This window comes from Arachis hypogaea, chromosome 19 (assembly GCF_003086295.3).
Source record: "Arachis hypogaea cultivar Tifrunner chromosome 19, arahy.Tifrunner.gnm2.J5K5, whole genome shotgun sequence".
Lineage (NCBI taxonomy): Eukaryota > Viridiplantae > Streptophyta > Magnoliopsida > Fabales > Fabaceae > Arachis > Arachis hypogaea.
Window position 1 is genome coordinate 149,504,073 of NC_092054.1, and position 22,864 is coordinate 149,526,936.

General features: G+C 29.1%; 2 protein-coding genes and 1 long non-coding RNA gene across 3 annotated transcripts; 1 reads left to right on the top strand and 2 right to left on the bottom strand.

Moving 5' to 3' along the window:
- Nucleotides 1–326: 326 nt before the first annotated feature.
- On the bottom strand, nucleotides 327–1,148 carry LOC112779057 (uncharacterized). The gene is made up of 3 exons (XR_011877671.1): nucleotides 1,023–1,148; nucleotides 800–876; nucleotides 327–450 (listed from the first exon to the last, which is right to left on the bottom strand). It is a non-coding gene; the product is annotated as an uncharacterized lncRNA (long non-coding RNA).
- Nucleotides 1,149–17,887: 16,739 nt separating this feature from the next.
- Nucleotides 17,888–18,996, top strand: LOC112779939 (uncharacterized). Its single transcript, XM_025824288.3, has 2 exons — nucleotides 17,888–18,269; nucleotides 18,656–18,996. Exons 1-2 carry the CDS (start codon nucleotides 17,946–17,948, stop codon nucleotides 18,737–18,739), a joined length of 408 nt encoding a protein of 135 aa, XP_025680073.1. The 5' UTR covers nucleotides 17,888–17,945; the 3' UTR covers nucleotides 18,740–18,996.
- A 1,281-nt stretch (nucleotides 18,997–20,277) lies between these two features.
- Nucleotides 20,278–22,864, bottom strand: LOC112779058 (laccase-15-like). The gene is made up of 4 exons (XM_029295956.2): nucleotides 22,772–22,864; nucleotides 22,140–22,665; nucleotides 21,091–22,062; nucleotides 20,278–21,019 (listed from the first exon to the last, which is right to left on the bottom strand). Exons 1-4 carry the CDS (start codon nucleotides 22,862–22,864, stop codon nucleotides 20,886–20,888), a joined length of 1,725 nt encoding a protein of 574 aa, XP_029151789.2. The 3' UTR covers nucleotides 20,278–20,885.

The following is a 22,864-nucleotide window of genomic DNA, read 5'->3' on the forward strand; positions in this document are numbered from 1 at the left end:
TGCAAGTGGGAGCCAGAGTTTCCTGCGGTCAAACAGAAGGATCTCCAGAGGAACCAGCAGAGCATCGAGTGTTCCAAAGTGGTGTGGGTGTGATTGCCGCCCTGTTCTCCGGTGGTCCACAACAGAGGCTAACCCTAACAAAGTCTCAACTAATAAGAATTATACATAAATAGATATGTAATAAAAGCATTAAATTTTTATGAATAACTACAAAGTGATTTCTATCTAATCCTTGAAGAAATTGCCAAAAGAAATTACCAATAACCCATGAACTTGATAGATTTCATTATCATAGGAAATGGTGGATGATGAAAATTGAAAATACTTGGTATCCATGAGAAAGATGTCCACCATGAGGAAGATCAAGTGCCATGATTCTGTCATGAGGTTTTAGCAATGCAGTATAAACTTAAAAATTTGAAGGAGACTCAGATAGAGGCTGAACGTTCACTGCAGTTTATGGGTAATAACATATGAGAAAAATTGACACCTAAATATTTTAAAAGAATCTACTGAATATCAAGAAAGCTCATGAGCATTCATTTTGAAATTTAACCAGCAAAAAGTCTACAAGAGAATTCAACCTAAATGCTACTTCTGAATTCTGAACAAAAACTCGTGTGACTCAAGTGGTAGAAAAAGAAAGGGGAAAAAAAAAAGATAATCACAAAGAATAGATTATGTCCACCTGCAAGCTTAGAACAATTAGAACAACAGGCCAATGACCAACAAGATGAAATAATGTGCAATCAACAAAGCCAAATAAAAGGGTATACCAATATAGTTATTATGCAGTTACCTCCCCATTTAGCTGGATCCAACCTAAATGTCTTGAGGGCACGTTTCTGACATAGTCTTTCTGCCATATCAATGTACCTTGAGGAAGAAAGGCAACAATTTTTTAATTGGACTAGAAGTAGGAGTCCAATAATAAAATCCAAAATGCTAGCCACTGTATATTATTGTGTTTGTTGAATTATCGAGAGGTGAACGAACACAAAGAAGAAAAGTGAGTGACATACTCATTTCCACCATAATATCTTGCACCAGGATATCCTTCGTTGTACTTGTTAGTCATGACTGAGCCAACAGCTTGCATTACAGAGACTGAAGTGAAATTCTCTGACAGTATCAATTCAAGCCCCTTCACCCCCAAAAAAGTGATATTCAGATAAGTCATTCTAATAAGTATAAGCTACTGAAAAAGGAAAAAAATGAGTTCCAATCCTTATGTAATGTTCTCCCTAGGTGCGGTAATTTTGAACAGAACCACGATTAAAACAGAAATAATTTTGTTGTTCCATGGTCTCTGCAATCACATTGCACGCATCAATTGTAGCTGCATAAATGAAGAGTCTCATGACCAATAACATGTATGTAAATAAATTACCTTCCATTGCCTAGCTTTTTCGAACTCAATTATATCAACAATCTAAAGATCAACAACCTTAAGTGGGGCATTCAATTGCTTTGGCTACTGAAAATCTTAACAATTTGGAATCGAAACCATCATTCTACAACCACAATTAACCTTCTTTTTTTTTCTATAGTAGAGATGAATTGAAGTGATATCTTACTGTAACTCTTGGTCTCTCTTTGTCGTAGACAGCTTCATCAGCATTTGTTGGTTCTGTGATGTTGGGTGATGAAGTGTTATCAGCCAGGGCAGTGGGCTTATTGCCTTCGATGGGTGCTGATTCTTCCACTATTGGAACAAAGCATAAAAAGAAACCCCTAAACACAGTCCCACAAAACATCAAAACAAAATCCTAACACAAAATTAGCTTTAAAACTTGTGAACAGACAATATACAAAACACTTAACCATGATCAACACACATCGCAGCATTCCATTAAATTTGAAAAAAAAAATTCATCCTCACTAACCTCAGTGACAACACAGAAGATCCCTGTAGTGGCAAACGTACTCTTCCGACAACTGCACAGCGAACGTCGTGTTCCAATGGTCTCGAGAAATCCTATTGCAGCCACCTGCTGTTACTTTGGGTCACTCATGGAAGAGAAACATTTTTTTCTCTACACTGATGGAGAAGTAGAAGACGAAGAGTAGAAACAAAAAAAGGGTGCCTAACGTTTTATTTCTCATCACATACAAACGACGTCGTTCAAAGGGGTGTTTAGCGCCAAATTAGAAACGACCTCGTCTCATTCTGTCCAGCGTGGCAAGAACTGGCTACGTCACTGACGGCGTCAGTGCTCCGGTGACGAAAATTGGAAGAAGGACTAACGTGGTGCATTTTTTCGAATATGGGGGACTAATTTAGTGCAATTGGGATATCAAGGACTAATTCAGTGCAACTCGCCAATCTCAGAGACCAAAGTGGGGTTTAACTCTATGAGTTGAATTGGTATCAGAACAAATTGTCATTTACAATTTAAAGAAGGGACAAAAAAATATCACAAAATGTGACCAACGATTTGAAAAAGAACAAGTGACTTATTCCATCAAAATGAGAGTTAAAAGTATTTAATGATCACTATTCAGACAGTTTTTAACTTCTCTTTCAGATTCTTTCTCTTCCATAAAATTGTTAATTACAATTTTATTTAAATTGTATATAACAATTTTATTGTAAACCGTCATTAATTTCATATATGTGTATAACACACTTAAATTCTCATTTTTTCGTATTACGCATATCTAAAGGTTATATTAAAAATAAAAAGCGATCCATATTCAAAGCAAACACACATAACTAAGTGATATTAAAACAAAATGTGTCACTTTTTTTTAGGTTGTAAAAATGATATTTTTATCTTTTTATTTTTATTTTTTGTAAATATACCGTTTTTTGGGACTTATAATTATTTTTTAACTTTTCACAAGTTGCAAAAAAACAAACTAACTTCTATTACTATATATAGCCTCGTCATCCATTTTAGTGTATTACACCAACTAAACAACCATTTGAAAATTAATTTATACAAATTTGCTCATTATGAAACAAACTTTTTAGAGCCCTCCTCCAAATAAGCTCCTTGGTCCAATCTAATTCTGCAAAGTTGTTAGTATTATGTTCTTAAGTAGAGTAATGTCATGTTTTGATATTGGTACTTGAAATTAAATAATACGCACTTCTAACCATCAATATATTATGTTAATCTTCATTGTTAAATCATTCATAGCTAGAGACTTACAATAATAATAATAATATATTTCGTACATAATAAATTTTGTATTTTTTCTTAGTTTTTCACGATATCTTTTAGTTTAGAAGGCCAAACTTTATTTAATAATTTATTTTTTATTAGTAAATTATTGTATTACGATATTTATTTATGCAGACTAATAAATTAATCATTAGACCAATTTAGATTTATTAATAAATTTTGTATTTTAGATCAAAGCTTCTAAAAATTTTATTGTATATGTTCAAGATTTTATTCACGTTTTTAAATTTTGTCTTTTTTAAGCATGAACAAAATTTCAATTAAATATCATCAAATAAAGATTAACCAAGTGTTTTTATTTTTTTTTAATACTAGGTTGGATATGTGTAATATTTGTCAAAACTAGCTTCAAATTAAATATGGTTAATGAACATATATATTTTATTAATTTTATTAAATTAATTGAATTATTTTCTATGAGACAAAATGAGATAGCTGCAAGTTATTGATTAGCAGGAGCTTAGAGGAATTTCAAAATAGAATCAGAAATGAAAACAACAGATACACACGTGGCTAGTCTCAAATGGTCCACGTGTCGTTGTGTGATGCAAGCCGCTGAATGATTCTCTTACTTCAATGATTGGAATCACAGAGCATCGCCTGCGTGGCTCGCCGCGTGGCACAAAAAGACTAAAATATCCTTGCATTATTTTGGGAGAGTTTGTAAAGATAATGGATTTAGATTATGAGATGGATGGATATAAGTGGGTGAAAGGGTTTCCGTGCATTGAATTGAAACCATATCATTGCATGAATAATTGATACTTCGCAATGACCCTTTGGCCACTCCAAGTTTGTCACCTAAATCACCTTGCTTTTTTTCTTCTCAAACCCCATAAAATAATTCACAAATTAAAGGCTTGTGATATGATCCTATATTTTTCTAAATATGGGATGGGATGTCATTACTTTAACAAAAATAAAATATGATGTGAGATTCCATGAAGAACATATGTTTCAAAGTGTTTTTCATTTTAAAATTATTTTATTAAAAAAAAATTAGCTAATATATATCGAAAAGACACAAGTTAAAATTATTATTAATTAAAAAATTTTAAATATTTTATTTTAATAAATGCACCATATTTACATTAAAAAATAAATTTTATATTTTTTATAATAATTTTTTTAATTAGTAATTTTAATATGTGTCCTTAATTAATGCACATTAAGTAAACCCAAAAAATAATTTACTTTTGAAACATTTGATGAGTCTTATATTTATAATAAAGTTATTAATCTTTATGACTATCTTTAACATTTTATAAATCTTTTTTGTTTCGTTTTTAAGAATTCAAATTCCACGTTTAAATTATTATATATTCCAAAAGAGTTAATGAATTTTACTTCCTACAAAAATAATATTAATTTATAATTTGGATTTCTATGAAATTTTTCTTATGTTTTTTACTATTTTTTTTAAGTGGATGACATGATATTATTGATTTCTATTGTTATTCCTATAGTGCACAGGATTACAATAAAAAAGATTAAAGCTTCGATTAATCAATCGGTGGATAGATGATAATTAATAATAAGAGAAAATTCTAATTTTTTTTAAAGATGCTAAAATAATACTTTTCTTTTCTCTATTTGTAAAATATACATTTTCCTTCTTTATAACTTTTAAAAATCTCTTCTTTAATCCATTTTAAATTTATGTTAATTAATGTTAATTTTATCCATTTTTCAAGAAAAATAAATAATTTTTTACAAAAATATCTTTTAGTAAAAATTTTATTCTTTTTGTCATTGAAGTTTGCTTACCAAAATATCCTTTAATAAATTATTTTTTAATAATTAAATATATTTTTACTAAAATATTTTTTTAAAATTAATAATTAATTTTTTTTACGATATCCTTCAATAATTTTTTAATTATTAAATTAAGATTTTACTAAAATTTTTATTAACAATTATTTTTATGTCTTACTATTAATTTTTCGATATCAATATATATTATTTTAACATTAAATAAAATTTTTTTATCATTATTAATATATATTGATATTGAAAAATAATCTTACCAATATTTTCTTATTTAATGTTAAAACAATATATATTGATATTAAAAAATTAATAGTAAAATATAACCATAATTGTTAACAAAAATTTTGGTAAAATTATAATTTAATAATTAAAAATTATTGAAATATATCTTAGAAAAAATTTTAATTATTAATTTTTTTAAAAAAATTTGGTACAAATATAATTTAATTAATAAAAAAATAATTTATTAAAGAGTATTTTGGTAAACAAAATTTAATGACAAAAAAATAAAATTTTTGCTAAAGAGTATTTTTATAAAAAATAATTTATTTTTCTTAAAAAATGGATAAAGTTAACACAAAAAATTTAAAATAAATTAAAGAGAAATTTTTTTAAAAGTTATAAGAGAGAAAAATGTATATTTTATAAATAAAAGAAATAATATTATTTTAACATCTCTCGAGAAAAGGAAGTGAAATTTTCTCTAATAATAATTAGAGAAAATTCCACTCCCCTCCCCTATGAAATGCTAAAATGACACTCTCCTCCCTTCTATTTTATAAATGTACGTTCTCCTCCCTTCTAACTTTTAAAAAATCTCCTCTTTAATTCATTTAAAATTTTTTGTGTTAACTAATATTAATTTTATCCATTTTTAAAGAAAAAATAAATTATTTTTTGAAAAAATATCTATTAACAAAAATTTTATTTTTTATCATAAAATTTTGCTTACCAAAATATCCTTTTTAATAAAATATTTTTTATTGATTAAATTATATTTTTATTAAAATACTTTTAAAAAAATTAATAATTAAATTATTTTTTTCTAAGATACCTACCCTTCAATAATTTTTTAATTATTAAATTATAGTTTTACCAAAATTTTTGTTAACAATTATTTTTATATTTTACTATTAATTTTTTGATATCAATATATATTATTTTAACATTAAATAAAAAATCTTACTACTGTTAATATATATAACAATTAATATATATTAATATTGAAAAATAATCTTACTAAAATTTTTTATTTAATGTTAAAATAATATATATAGATATCGAAAAACTAATAGTAAAATATAAAAAAATTGTTAACGAAAATTTTGGTAAAATTATAATTTAATAATTAAAAAATTATTGAAGGGTATTTTAAAAAAGAATTATGTAATTATTAAATTTTTTAAAAAATACAATTTAAAAGATATTTTAGTAAGAAAAATTTAATGATAAAAATAAAATTTTTATTAATGGGTATTTTTTTCAAAAATAATTTATTTTTTTAAAATGAATAAATTAACATTAGTTAACACAAAAAGTTTAAAATAGATTAAAGATGAGATTTTTTAAAAGTTAGAAGAGAGGGGAATATACATTTATAAAATAGAGGGAAGGGGAGTGTCATTTTAACATTTCGCAGGAGAGGGGAGTGTAATTTTCTCTAATAATTATATATCTTATCATATGGTATAATATATAGTTTGGTGGAAACTCAGGTGCAGTTGACTTCACATAAAGTTGATATTTGAAAACTGTTAAATAATTTGACTAATTTAATTAAATTTTTATTTAACAACTCTCAAGTATCAACTTTACATAAAGTTGACTTCACTTGAGTTTTTACCTCATAGTTTTTCCATAGGTTCCATATATATTATTCTTTATTATATATAGTTTGTATTATTCATTTTTAGATTCTAGATAGTAAAAAGGTAAAGCATGAATCAGGAATAATATGACGGTGCCGCCGCATGCAACATGAGTTCAATAAATTCAATTCTGGAACCTTCCTCCGATCACAAATATTATATTTATATATATGCACCAGCCACCTTCCTCCGCCAACCGTCTGTGTCCATGAATCGACGATGACATTGTGTGGCGGCCATGCCAAATGGCTCCAAATACTTTAACATTACCAAAAGTTGGTCATCCATCAGATTTTTAGAATTGAATTTAATTTCGGAATATCTTTGAACATCATATCGACTTATCTTTATTCCTAATTATTCCTAACACCAATTCTGCAAAATAGTATATATATATAAAATAGATGTACTTATATTTGTGTGACACATTAAATTAGAGATGTACGTACCAACTACTTTTTATAAAAATGTCTTTGTTTATAAAGACAAGACATTAAGATAGAGATATAGAGATATAAAATTATATTTAATAGATGAGATATAAATAGAAATATTGTATAGTAAATTTTATATTTATTTTGACAAAAAATACAGTCACTAATAAAAGATACAATTTTTTTTATTTTTATTAATTTTTTATCTCAAATTTTTTTAATAAAAAAAAATAAAAAAATTTTACTCTCCTCTTCTAAGAGATATTAAAATAACACTCTCCTTCTCTCTATTTGTAAAATATACATTCTCCTCTTTTATAACATTTAAAAAACCTCCTCTTTAATCCATTTTAAATTTTTTGTGTTAACTAATATTAACTTTATCTATTTTTTAAAAAAATATTTTTTTTACAAAAATACTCTTTGACAAAATATTTTTTTTGTCATCAAACTTTTGTTACTAAAATACCATTTAATAAATTATTTTTTATTGATTAAATTATATTTTTACTAAAATATTTTTAAAAAAGTTTAATAATTAAATTATTTTTTTCTAAGATACCCTTCAATAATTTTTTAATTATTAAATTATGATTTTACCAAAATTTTTGTTAACAATTATAGTTATATTTTATTATTAATTTTTCGATATCAATATATATTATTTTACTATTAAATAAAAAAATATTGATAAGATTATTTTTTGATATAAATATATATTAATTGTTATACATATTGACAGTGGTAAGATTTTTTTATTTAATGTTAAAATAATATATATTGATATTAAAAAATTAATAATAAAATATAAAAATAATTTTTAATGACAATTTTGGTAAAGTTACAATTTAATAATAAAAAATTATTGAAGGGTATCTTAGAAAAAAATAATTTAATTATTAAATTAAAAAAAAATTGGTAAAAATACAATTTAATCAATAAAAAATAATTTATTAAAAGATATTTTGGTAAGTAAAATTTAATGACAAAAAAATTAAAATTTTTGTTAAAGGGTATTTTTGTAAGAAATAATTTATTTTTTCTTGAAAAATAAATAAAATTAACATTAGTTAACACAAAATTTAAAATAAATTAGAGAGAAAATTTTTTAAAAATTATAAAGGATGAAAATGTATATTTTATAAAGGGCAATTTACTTAAATAAATAGAATAGAGAAAACGTTTACCTAAATGTGCAAAACTGGTTCTTGTTACCTGCATGTGTAAAAAGCTATTTCTATGTAATCCGTGGCAACCCACCACGGTTTCAAAACGTGCATAAACCGTGGCAGGTCCCAGCGGATTATGGCCAAAAGATATAGAGTGTAAACCGTGGTAGGTCACCACGGTTTACTAAGGAGAGATGGCGTGCATAAACCGTGGAGAGTCACCACGGTTTATGAAGAAACTTGTTTGCACATAAAACCTTGTGGGTCACCACGGTTTATGTGTGGTAAATAATGGCCAGAAAACCTTGTTAATTTTATGTCCAATAGAAAATGAATTTATTAGCACAACAAAAGATAATAATAATAAAATGAGTAGAAGTACATGCACAGTAAAATTATTCACATAAATACTTAACAAACACATACATATATCAAACTATTCCATCATTGATCAAATAGCCAATATTTCCTTCAGAATCCTTAAAGAAATTAGATACATCATAATGAGTGGTGGAATTTTTATAATTTGAAACAAAAATTGTTTCCTTTCCTTTGTCACCCTTTTTCAAGGATACTTGATAAAGATCAACTAGGTGCCTTAGGGTACGACAGGTACGTGACCAATGGCCCTTTCCACCACAACGGAAGCATTTATCCTCAATTGATTTACTTTGCCCATTATTGCTTTCTTTATCCCACTTCTGGTGAGATCTTTTCTTGTGAACATAATTTCTTTTCCTTCCATATTTTTTTTTGTTATCAAAATCTTGCCATTTACCTCTTCTGGGGCTATAATTTTCCGCATTTGCTTCAGGAAATGGGGCGGCGCCATCTGGGCGCGCTTCATGATTTCTTAAGAGCAATTCATTGTTGCGTTCAACAACAAGAAAGCAAGAAATTAGCTCAAAATATTTTTAAATCATTTTTCTCGATACTGCTACTGCAGGAGCACTTTCGAAGCATGGAATGTCGAGAAAATTTTCTCTAACATATCGGGCTTGAGGAAGTATCACATAATTGTACCTTTCTTCAAGGTCTTTCCACAGATTTACAGGATCTTTTAATGTGAGATATTCATTTTTCAATCATACTTCAAGATGACGACGAAGAAAAATTATGGCTTTGGCTATATCCTTCTGGGATGTATTATTTTTAGGCTTAATGGTATCTCTAAGATCCATTGAATCAAGATGGATTTTAACATCTAGTATCCATGATAAATAATTATTTCCAAATATATCAAGAGCATTATATTCAAGATGAAAGGGTTTCAACATAATAAAAATTTGTTACCTGGAATCTTCCTAAAATTTGATCAGAGTCTCGTGTTGATAACGTGTTATAAAATAACTAAATAAATAAATAAAGAAGAGGTAACAGACAAAAATATAATTAGATAACAATATTAAACACAATTACTATCTCAATATAAAAGAGATGATACTTATACATATATATATATATTAACGTATGAAAGAAAGAAAGAGAGAAAAAATTTTCTATATAGACAACGTAAATAAAGAGAGAAAATTTTTACTGATTGTAGTGTGTGAAAATGCATCAAAAGATGCCTTCTATTTATACATGTAAAATATATTCATTTTTAACCTCCATTTAATAAAGTCATCCTTGATAAAGAGAGTTTCATTGAAAATGGACATTCATACCAATACTTATCACAACAATATTATTAAACTTAACAAACACTTATAAAAAATACTTTTTTTTTTAATTAAAAGCGATGAAATTCGAACATAAAATTTTTAGATAAAAATAGAGAAATTATATTATTTAAAATTTTGAATTAGAGTTCGTTGGGATAAGAAAAACGTAGTTACCGACCGGTAATTTATTATAATTTATACCACATGCTCAAGTCAATATCCTATTAATTAATTCTATATAAATTTCAATAACTTTATCTTGACTAGCATCACCACAAACAACTGGCTCTCTGTATGCATTTGAACATTAATTAATTAATCTCAACCAAACATACTCTCGTGAGATGATTATTGTGTAAATGTTCTTTTCGATCTTTAACTATTTGTTAGATAAATTTTTTACTTTTTAAAAAATTTAAATACTTAAATCGATTCTTATTTACTTTGATATACGTACGTTTTAATTCCTATTTACTTTGAGTAAATATCTTTTTTGGTCTCTAATCAGAGACTAAAACATATATATGTCAAAATAAATAGAAACCGATTTAGATGTTTAAATTTCTTAAAAAGTAAAAAGTTCATTGAACAAATTATTAAAGACCAGAAAGAACATTTACTCTTATATTTATTTAAATTTAAATATTAATTAAATCTTTAGCATATGTTATCATTCTCTCAATTATTTTTTTAAATTTTTAATAAATATAATATTTTATCTTATATTTTTTAAATAAAATAAAAAATATATAAAAAAATATTAAACAATAAAAATCATATTTTACCAAATAATTAAAGAAAAAAAAATAGAAGAACCACTCTTCATATAATATATTATTATTAAAATATTACTTTTATCAATTATTTATTTTATTTTTATTAATAATAAAAAATTTATTAATATATTTATTATTAATTAAACATTAATTATTTTATATTTTATCATAAAAAAATTTAATGTTAATGATATAATTATTGATAAATTTTTTTAATAGACATAGAAAATATAAATATATATTTATTATAAAAATATAAATAAAATAAGATATATAATAATTATTATATTATTTTTATGAAACATTTGTCATTAAAAATAATTTTTGTTGTAGTGTATATGTGTGTGTAGGGCTGACAATACATATCTGGTACCTAATTCGGTCCAACCCATTCGAATAGGGTAGGTTATCCATCCGCTATAGATAGGGTAGAGATCACTTCAGATATGTCTGCAAGTAGGGTACGGATTTAAAGTGTACATAACTCTATCCGCACCTCATATATAACACATATTTTATAAAAATTAGGTATATAATGAAAGTTGAATTCACAATCTTTCTCATATAATGACTTATAATAAGTGAGTAATTACTAAATTAATTAATTAATTTAATAATCTAGAATATTAATTTTTTATTTTTTATTTTATTAATACAACAACAACAATAACAAAGCCTTGTCCCACTAAGTGGGGTCGGCTACATGAATCAAACGACGCCATTGTGCTCTGTCATGTATCATGTCTACAGAGAGACCGTTTACATGTAGGTCTCGTTTGACCACCTCATAGATGGTCTTCTTAGGTCTTCCTCTGCCTTTCGCCCTTTGTCCATCTTCCATCTCATCCACCCTCCTGACTGGATGTTCTATCGGTCTTCTTCTCACATGTCCAAACCACCTGAGACGCGATTCAACCATCTTTTCCACAATGGGTGCTACTCCAACTCTCTCCCTTATATCTTCATTCCTTATTTTATCCAATCGCGTATGACCACTCATCCATCTCAACATCTTCATCTCTGCCACACTCAGCTTATGTTCGTGCTCCCCTTTAGCCGCCCAACACTCTGTACCATACAGCATAGCCGGTCTTATAGCGGTGCGATAGAATTTACCTTTAAGTTTTAAAGGCACTTTTTTGTCGCATATAAAACCAGATGCACTCCGCCATTTTGACCAACCTGCTTTGATCCTATGATTTACATCCTGTTCAATCTCTCCATTGTCCTGTATGATGCACCCAAGATACTTAAAATTTTTAACTTTTCGTAGGGTGTTTTCTCCAATCTTCACCTCTATATTGGGGTTTTTCCTTCTCAGACTGAACTTACATTCCATATATTCCGTCTTGCTACGGCTTATGCGCAGACCATACACTTCTAGAGCTTCTCTCCATAACTCCAACTTCTTATTTAGGTCTTCCCTTGACTCTCCCATAAGGACGATATCATCGGCAAAAAGCATGCACCATGGCACAGGCTCTTGGATGTGCTCTGTGAGTACTTCCAAGACTAATGTGAAAAGGTATGGATTTAAGGATGATCCCTAGTGTAATCCTATACCAATAGGGAATTCCTCTGTCACACCACCTTGAGTCTTCACACTAGTTGTGGCCCCATCATACATGTCTTTAATTGTCCGAGTATATGCGATCCTTACTCTCCTCTTTTCTAAAATCTTCCATAAGACCTCCCTTGGTACCCTATCATACGCTTTTTCCAAATCAATAAACACCATATGTAGATCCCTTTTATTACTACGATACCTCTCCATCATCCTTCTTAATAGGTATATCGCTTCAGTGGTAGATCTGCCTGGCATAAATCCAAATTGGTTCTCTGTTACTTGTGTCTCTTTTCTCAACCTCCGTTCTATCACCCTTTCCCACAACTTCATAGTATGACTCATAAGCTTAATCCCTCTATAGTTTCCGCAACTTTATATATCCCCCTTATTCTTGTAGATAGGTACCAAAGTGCTCTTTCTCCACTCATCAGGCATCTTCTTTGACCTTAAAATCTCATTAAAAAGCATGGTTAACCAGTTGATGCCTTTTTCTCCAAGACCCTTCCAAACCTCAATCGGGATATTATCAGGTCCTACTGCCCTGCCATTTTTCATCTGCTTTAGAGCCTCTTTTACCTCGAAGTCTTGAATCCTTCGATAGTAGTCAAAGTTTTGATCTTCTTCCCTTGTGCATAATCGACCAACTCGGAAGAGTCTTTTGTCCCTCATTAAATAACTCGTAGAAGTAGCTCTTCCACCTTTCATTAATCTTCTCCTCTTGAGCCAACACCTCTCCATCCTTATCCTTTATGCACTTAACCTGATCCAAATCTCTCGTTCTTCTTTCCCGGCTCTTTGCGATTCTATATATACCTTTTTCTCCTTCTTTCGTGCCCAAAGACTGGTAGAGACCCTCATATGCTCTTGTTCTTGCTTCACTTACAGCCACTTTTGTCTCTTTCTTAGCCGCCTTATATTTTTCCCAATTATCTGCATTGCGGCATAAAGATCACTCTTTAAAGCATTCCCTTTTTATCTTTATCTTTTCTTGTATACTCGCATTCCACCACCAGGACTCCTTGTCTCTTGGTCCTATTCCTTTAGATTCACCAAAACTTTCTTTTGCTGTTCTTCTAATAACTTCTGCCATCTCCCTCCACATCTCTTCCGCGCTTCCATTTCCATCCCACTTTGCCTCTTCTCCTACCCGTCTTAGGAAGCTTCTTTGTTCCTCACATTTCATCCGCCACCACCTCGTCCTTGGGTTCTTCGTATGATGTATTTTCCTTAACTTTTGCTCGACGCGAAAATCCATGACGAGCACCCTATGTTGTGTTGTCAAACTCTCTCCCGGGATAATTTTACAGTTAATGCAAAATTTCCGGTCGACTCTCCTCAACAAGAAGAAGTCAATTTGAGAGCTTGTCATGCCACTCTTATAGATTATAAGATGCTCGTCTCTCTTTTTAAAACATGTATTTGCGATGAGAAGATCAAAGGTTGAGGAAAAGTCCAAAATAGTTTTACCCTCGGCATTGATCACCCCGAAACCATGGCCTCCGTGAATACTCCCATATCCAGTCACTTCTCTCCCAACATGGCCATTTAAATCTCCTCCTAAGAAAATCTTATCTCCCAAAGGTATGCCTTGAACCAAACTCTCTAGATCCTCCCAAAACCTTATCTTGTGTTGTTCGTCCGAACCCACTTGCGGCGCTAATCACATGGAAAGCACCTCCCTCCACCACAAGTTTGATAGAGATGATCCGATCTCCCACCCTCTTGACATCCACTACGTTCTTCTTCCACTGCTTATCCACAATTATTCCAACCCCATTCCTATTCTTCACCTTTCTTGTATACCAAAGTTTGAAACCAGAAGTATCCAACTCCCTAGCCTTTGCACCAACCCATTTCGTTTCTTGTAGGCACATAATGTTAATCTTCCTCCTTGTCATGGTGTCCACCACCTCCATGGACTTTCCTGTTAGAGTGCCTATGTTCCATGTCCCAAATCTCAACCTTCTGTCGCTTCGACCTTTACCTTTTACTTTGTGAACTAGCTTATTTACCCTCATCTGTTCACGAAAACGCGAGAATCCTTGCTCATTTAACACTACATCCGGGCACCGATGCAGCGGCTCTTGCTTTGACACCGTACTCGAGCCATACGGCGCGTTGCTTCTGGGCAACGACCTAGCTTTAGCGCAATGATGTCTTTGATTCATGTCATGGGGTTCGGCTATATTTTTATGTTGGTTGCCGAAGACCTAACACAACCCTCCTCCTTTATCCGGGCTTGGGACCGGCTATGTACCGCAAGTATAACATAGGCGGATTTTTTTTTTTATTAATATGTATGAAATTCGAAATGATTGAATTTTATATTTATTTTTAAAAAATGTGATATTTTTTGCGAGTAAAATAGGGTTTAAAATTTTAAAATGCGAATAAAATTATGATCGAGAGATTCTTAATTCGCAAAAAAATTTTAATAAAAATTTTAAAAATTTTAACCTACGAATAGAATTAGAATAGAGTCTAAATTCTAGACTATCCTATCCATTACTAACCCAATGCGTGTGTGAATACTTTCCTACAAGATCAAAAGAAGAAATCTTTCAAAACTTGCACGCTAATTAATGTTCATCCGAGAGAATGACAATATAAGTAGGAAGTAATAACTGATGAAAATGAGATTGGGTGAAAAAATGACAAAAGGATAACGCTGAATGATGAGTTAATACGGAGCACATGATGACTCATTGACTCATCCTTCAATGGAGTAGGTAACATAGCTTTTATAACTCTCTTCGATTCTTTCTATATGGCAGTATGCATTTAATTCACACTTTGGATTGCTACCTGCGAAATGTGGATAGATACACCTACTATTGCTTTTCTTTTTCCTTATAAATTTATTAATTATTTCTTATACCAAAGATTCTGCTGGTTCAATTCATAATTATTTCACTGCAGAATATGTAATTAGTATTATAGTGTACTGATATATTGATATTTTAATAATTTTTAATTATTTATTTTAGTTATAAAAATATATAATATATATAATTGAGATTAATAATTAAAATTTATTAAAATACTGATATATTAGTATATTTAAATTTTTTTTAAAAGTTAAAACGGCCAAAATACCAAATGTTCTACTGCCACACTACAAATTTTTTATGTTAAAATTTCTTTTTTTTTTCAAATTATTTATCTACATATCATTATTTTACTATAAGTTAAAGTGATATTTTTAGTTATTCTGGCGTGCTGACTAAGAATTCATCAACATCTTATAAGAATAAATTTTACAAACGGTGACAAATTAGCTATTTTAGTTGTAAGAAAGCAAATGGTGAAACAAAAGGTCGCTAGTTTTGAATCATATGCATGCTTTAATGTTATAGTATTTTTGCAATTGCACACAAGGGGCGCACTACTATAAGGTCATGTGGAACCTTGGTTTCTAGTGTTTGATCGATTTCTACATAGTTTAAGAATATATGCTTAGAAGAATATTGTATGCAGCTTTGCAAGAATCAATTATTGTACTTAAATTTAGAGTCAGTATAATATAATATAATATATATTTATATTTATATTTTCATATAACATATACAAAATTTAGATAATAATACTTTTTTTTTCATTTTGTCCTGCATTTAAATTAACATAAATCAATCTCTCTCTCTCAAAATGACCCCAAACGTTACCCTATAATAATAATATATGCGAAAAAATAAATAAATTAATAAAACCAACTAATATATTGAAACTTTAATAACAATTATGTATTTTTTTAAGTAATCTTATTTAAAAACTAATACAATAATTATATAATACAAGATTAATATTGAATTTTATATATATATATATATCAAAATTATAATTCCTTTAGAACTTATATATCTTGATATTAATAATTAGAAAATTTGAAAAATGAAACCTAATTTAAGTAAATATATATGGATGCGAATGGTTTATAGAATAAAATACTAAAAATAAGACAAAAAAATACATACATAAAAATTAGTGTTTTTAAATTTTATTTGATAATAAATTAAATATAAAAAATAATAAATTATAAAAATTTATTTTATTTTATTTTTTCACACAAAAAATAAAAAATATATAACAATAAAAAATAATTATAAAAAATTAATAATAAAATTAAAAAATAATATTTTATATTAATTTTTTCTATTTATATCTTATTTACTAAACATAATATATATATGGTGATTATATATATAAATAATAAATTACAAAATAATCCAACTATGGTTAAGATAATGACCAATTAAAATGTGACACATTATGAAAGGTAACTTATATGTTATTTTAGAGTGATTAGGTAGAATTTATTATTTGAAATGGGTAATAGTATAATTTCTTAAAATATCAAAACTCCACTCCTGTTAATTGAAGTACATCTCCACTCTTCCATTCTTTCTTCATTAGTATCTTCGGTCCTTCCAAGCGTTGCAGTAGTGACAAGAAGCGCCGACGTGGATTTACTCTCCTCTTATGCAATCTCTATTTCTTCAGTGCATCATCCCTTAATGAAATAATGACATTGTTGAATTTTCATCGCTCGTAATTTCATAATTTTATTGCTATCTCATGTTCCCTGACTCGATTCTTTTTTCCGTCGTGGATTACTTCTTATCAACATAATTAATGGTTAGTTTGATTATTAAATTTTTTCATCAAAAAACATATCTTTATTTAATTACATGATGGAACATATATTTATATGTAAAATATAATATAATAAAATAAATCTATTCAAAATACTTAAAAAGTATAACTAAAATCATAAACATACAAATATAATAATAAAATTTATACTCTAAACAAGTAAACATGTTTTTTTATCATACGTAAATTATTTAAAAAATAAATATATTATTAAAATTAATAACACAAATTTAAAATGATAAAATTCAACTTTTTTACGATATTCTTTTATAGTATTTTTATTCTACTATTACATTTGTATGTTCCTGATTTTATTTATACTTTTAAGTATCCTGAATAAATTTATTTTATTATATTATATTTTATATATGAATATATGTTCTATAATATAATTAAATAAAGATATTTTTTTAATAAAAAATTTAATAACTAAATTAACCATTAATTATGTTGGTAAGAAGTGATTTACTTCAGAAGGAGAGATTGAGCGAAAGGACTGGAGATAGTGATAACGTCGTCGCTAACTATATTGAGAAAGATGACAAAATTATGGATAACGAAAATGCGTGATTAAGGGATAATGCACTAAAAAAAGAGAAATTGTGTAAGAAGGCAGTAGATGACGATGACGTCGAAACTTTAATTATATTTTAATTAATGAGAGTGGAATTTTGATATTTTAAGAAATTATATTATTACCATCTCAAATAATAAATTACAAAATAATTTACATGTCATTTTAAATAGAATCGGATAAAATTTACTTATATATATATATGAGAACATTAAAGATTTAGTTATAAAAGCACAAATTTTAATAAATTTGAGAGACTAAGAAGGGTGAAGCAGAATAATAATGGAGATGTCATCACCCTCAATGAAGAGAGAAGAAGCTGATGATAAGAGAAGAATCCCTCTTTACAACCCATGTTATTTACTTGAAGAAGCACTCAATGCTCTTCTCAAGTGTCTTGGTTTTGAGACTACTACTGCTGCTGCTGCTGAAAACAAGAAAAAAGAGGAGAAAAATGTTCATCTGAAACCTCATTCAGATGCAGATCTTGGCGATGATGATGATATTTCAACCCTACGAATCTGTGAGTGTGATACCAACATGAAGGCAAGTTACCAACAAGATGAAGATCCACCTTCTTCAACTTCTCAAGATGACATTACTACTGTACGATATCTTCCATCTCACCCTAGATTTTCATTACTGGGGCATATAATTTCTAACACTGTTTTTTAATTTTCCTACAACGCCCAAATCTTTTAGTTTATCTCCAAAAATTAGAATCAACATATGATAAGTTGGCATAGTAAATGCTTATTATTTTTCTTAATTAGTAATTTTACATTAAAGTTTTAGTATGGAAAGTTAGTATTATTAGAGGAGAATCATGCATATTCTTTGTAAAATTTCAAATGTTCGAACAAAATTGTCTTCAGAAAAAAATACAAAAATTAAATTAAATTCCCATTTATTTTACGTATTCTTAGGAAATGAAATCTTTTTGACAATATTTTTATAATACTAATTATTAAGAAGTTTTATATTTTGTTTAGGATTCAAGTTTGGCTGCAAGGCGGCGGCCTGTTGGCGATGGAAGGCCGGGACTTAGCGGTGGCTCAGGTCCCCAGCATAATTAATGTGTTACAAATTTATTTAATTAAGTTAGCTATTTTAATTAGTTTTCAATTTTCATATAGTATAGTTTTGTGATATGACCTTTAATTTCATTTTCTATATTTTCCTTCTTCTTCTTCTTTGTTTAAAGACATGGTTAGTTGTACATGGGGTGTAATTAATATTGTTGACTAGTTATGCCGTGCATATGCAGTAACCCTGGCCTGTAATATTTGAGTACATTAAATACTTTAATATATGATATGGCGAGTTTGTGAAAGTAGCTCTTTATGATGTGTAATGAGAATTAGGACCCAAAAGTAATAATAATCTTATTACTAGGTTTGTGGTGGAGGTTGCAATAATAATAATGATAGAATTCATAGAAGAGTGATATGGAAAAAAAGGCTTAACGAAAGTTTGTTTAGCATTATCAATTTATCATTCTAATAAAATAAAACTTTGTAGCGTATAGGATTTTCTTACTTTTTCAGTTTTCCCTTTGCATATAGCACTCTTTTTTATATTTTTTGAGCATTTTTAGTAGCAATTTATTTGGATTTGCTCTTAAATTAAAATATTGTGATTTATAAATGATAGAAATAGAAATTATAAATTTAATAATGACTAATATTCTCATTTCATTACTTTATCGATTTCCTTATTTTAGAAAATTTACTCTATTAATGTTTTCACCTTCGAGAATTTTTTCATTTATTTCTTGGTAATTTACTATGGCTTTGATGTTGCATGTGTGATTGGGAGGCTAGTGACAACTGCGTTTGTAAAAGTTGGGGAATTGATCAAAATCAACAAACATATAAACAATTTTCCATATCCAAACAATTTTAATATTTAAGTTGATCTAAGTAATTTAAATTATGTTCTTTTTTCTGTTTTCTTTCCTTCCCACCTTGCACTTTTTTATTTGGATGCTACGTTTTCTTCTTCGATCTTCATATCCTCCTCCGATCCTCCTCTTCCTATTAGAATTTTGTCTCCTCATTTCTTTTCATCATTCTTCTCCATTATCATCATCATTATTATTATCATCATCATCGTTATCATTATTGTCTTTTTCTAATACGTACTATTGTTATCGTTGTTACCGAATTTTTGTCTTATTGATGACATTGTTTTTATTTAAAATTGACTTGTTTTTGAATTCGAATTTATATAATAGACAAATTTCGGTTCATTTGATATTATACAATGGTTTCGTTTTGATAATATTTTCAGTTCATTTGAGACGCTCGTGTTTCTGAATTCGAATTTATATAATGGACAATTTTCGGTTCATTTGGTATTATACAATGGTTTCGTTTTGATAATATTTTCGGTTCATTCGAGACGCGGGTGTTTCTCAATTCGAATTTATATAAGAGGAATGTTAGGGGGCCAGCAACTTTGTGATTTGTAGCCATCAAATAGCCATCAATGATGATTTTAATGGTGTGAGATGGGTGTGAGATTTCATCCAATGACTCACTTTTCTTTGTTGGTTACATGCCGGCCAGAATTTAACAAAGTTGCTGGCCCCTTAGACTTTTCCATGGAGAATTTTCGTTTCATTTGGTATTATACAATAGTTTCGTTTTGATAATATTTTCGATTTTGAAATTATTTAATGATGTCACCATAGAAAATCAGAATCAATAAATATGTTAGCAAAATATTGGTGATATTGGTGATGACGATAATAATGATAGAGGAGGAAGAAGAAAAAGAAGGAGAAGATCAAAGAATTTATTCAAATAAAAAAAGAAACAAGAGAAGAAGAAGAAGGGAGAAGAGAAGATGGATGTGGTTGGTGGTATGACGGTGATGACGATGACGATAATAAAAAAATGAAGAAAAAAGGAGGAGGAAGAGAAGACGAAGCCCAAATTGCTTGGTTGCATAAATCGTGTGGATGTATAGCGAGATTCCAAACATATATAGATAGCTGTTTATTTTTAGAGACTGAAATTAAGATGAAAATATTGAGTTTGGTAGTTAAAAATTAAAACTAAAATTTTAATTTTGAGATACAAAATTTTAACTTTTACAATATTTTAAAAAAAATAAAAACTAAAAAACATAGAAGACTCAAATTTTTAACAACTAAAACTTTTAAACTTAATAAAAGAATGAAATTAGATGATGTAAATGTGTATATATTAATTGGAATTAGTTGCAGCGTGGCATGTCTGGAGGGGGTGGCAGCATTTGTTGTCCAGGATTGTTACCATTTTTGACGATGAAAGTCATAGCCATGCCCCAACTTACATGTCGCTCTAAATGGCAGTGCATGAACCATACCCCTGATTATTCAAAAAACAAATTAATTAAAAATGAACATACAGAAATCAAATATAAGTAATTTAATTTCTACCTGGATTTTTGGTCTGAAATCTTATGGCTACCCAACCATTTTTAGGTACAGCCACTGTATTCTGATAAGGAGGATCAACGAGATTATAGTTGAAAGGATCTTTGTCTTTGTTATAATTTCCAAATCCCCATCCAACTACGTAGAAACTATGGCCATGCAAGTGCATTGGATGCTCAGTACCAGCCAGCAAATTAGTCCCTTGAAGAACAAGCTCCACCGTGGAGCCATACTCAAGCACCTTCACCTCTGTATCTACCGATGGAGTTCTAAGAAATGTGGACAAATTGGAAGCAGTGAAATCAAATAGTAGTGGTGGCACATCTGGAAAATTTTCACTGAACACACCACTTATGTTGTTATAATAAGCCTGCAAGATGTTAATGTTATTGTTTTGTGGTAACTGGAAGCTGACGTTGTTCATGCTTGCTGCAAACCGGTTATTTCCACGAGGGCCTTTGCATATGGTACCATTTGGACATGGCAATGAGTTAACTGAAACGGTGTAGAACAGATTGGTTGTTATGTTCAATGGCACGTCAACTGGGTGTGCTTCATCTGCCAAGCTTCTCATTTGAGTTATGATGTTGACAGAGGAATTGGTGTCATTGAAAGATGGAAGTGAAGGCATGTGAGGAGTGCTTATTGAAGATGGAATAATGTAGTTTCCCTTCTTGTATTGAAGAATAGCAGTGGTTGTTGTGTTATCAAATCTAACATTGAAAGCACTTGAATAGGCTTTGGCAGCCATGTAATATTGATCCAAAGGTTGATTAGCTTCAAGCAACACATCCATGGTTTGACCTGGTGATATTGTTATGTAATCCACTTTGAATGGCTTCACATAGCTTCCATCGCTTCCAACCACTGTCAATTGATGTTTAGCGATTGCAAAGAAGAGAAGGTCTTGCATTGCAGCATTGATCATTCTCAGAAGATAAGTCTTGCCATGTTCCACATTTAGTTTGAAGGTCTCTGCATTAAACAAACAAATTAAATTAGTAAAAGAGAGATTCATAAATAGAAAAAACTCAAAAAGCAGAGAGCAATACCATTGGCAGAACATGGATGAAGATCACCAGGTTGACCATTGATAGTGTAAGAATCAGAGATGGCAGCATCTGCTCCAGTTGAAACAAGATCATCAAAAACTTTGACAACATCTTGCTTCCACCATTCACCTAATATCATTGGAACCTCTCTATCTGGCTTTGGAAATGGATATGTATGTCCAGGCTTGGGTTTAATGACAATAGCACCGTGAACAGTAGCACGAGACCAATCACTGTGAGCATGCCACCAAAGTGTGCCTTCCTCTTCAGAAAAGATAACCTTTTGAGAGAACAAACCACCAGGTTGAATGGCACACTGAGTGATGAATTCAGGGCCATCAGACCATGGATATCTTGGTTGGTTCACTCCATGCCAGTGAATGGTGATGTTATAGTTAGCTCTGTTATACACATCAACAATTATGCTTTCTCCTTTTGTAACATACAATGTTGGCCCTGGAAATTCTCCATTTACTGTTAAGATGTTCTTTGCACTGCAAAGCTTTGTGAAGGGAGCATCTCTCACCTGCAATATAATTTAATTTATTATATGTTATGAGATGCAATAATGCTAATTATATATATGACTTAATTAAGCAAGAATCTAGGTAACTATAAGCATATATATATACCACAAACTTGTAATGCCTCAAAGCCTGGGTAGTGATAAGAACATTTAGGAACAAAATTCCTAAGAACTGTAGGACCGATGGTGTGATTCTCAT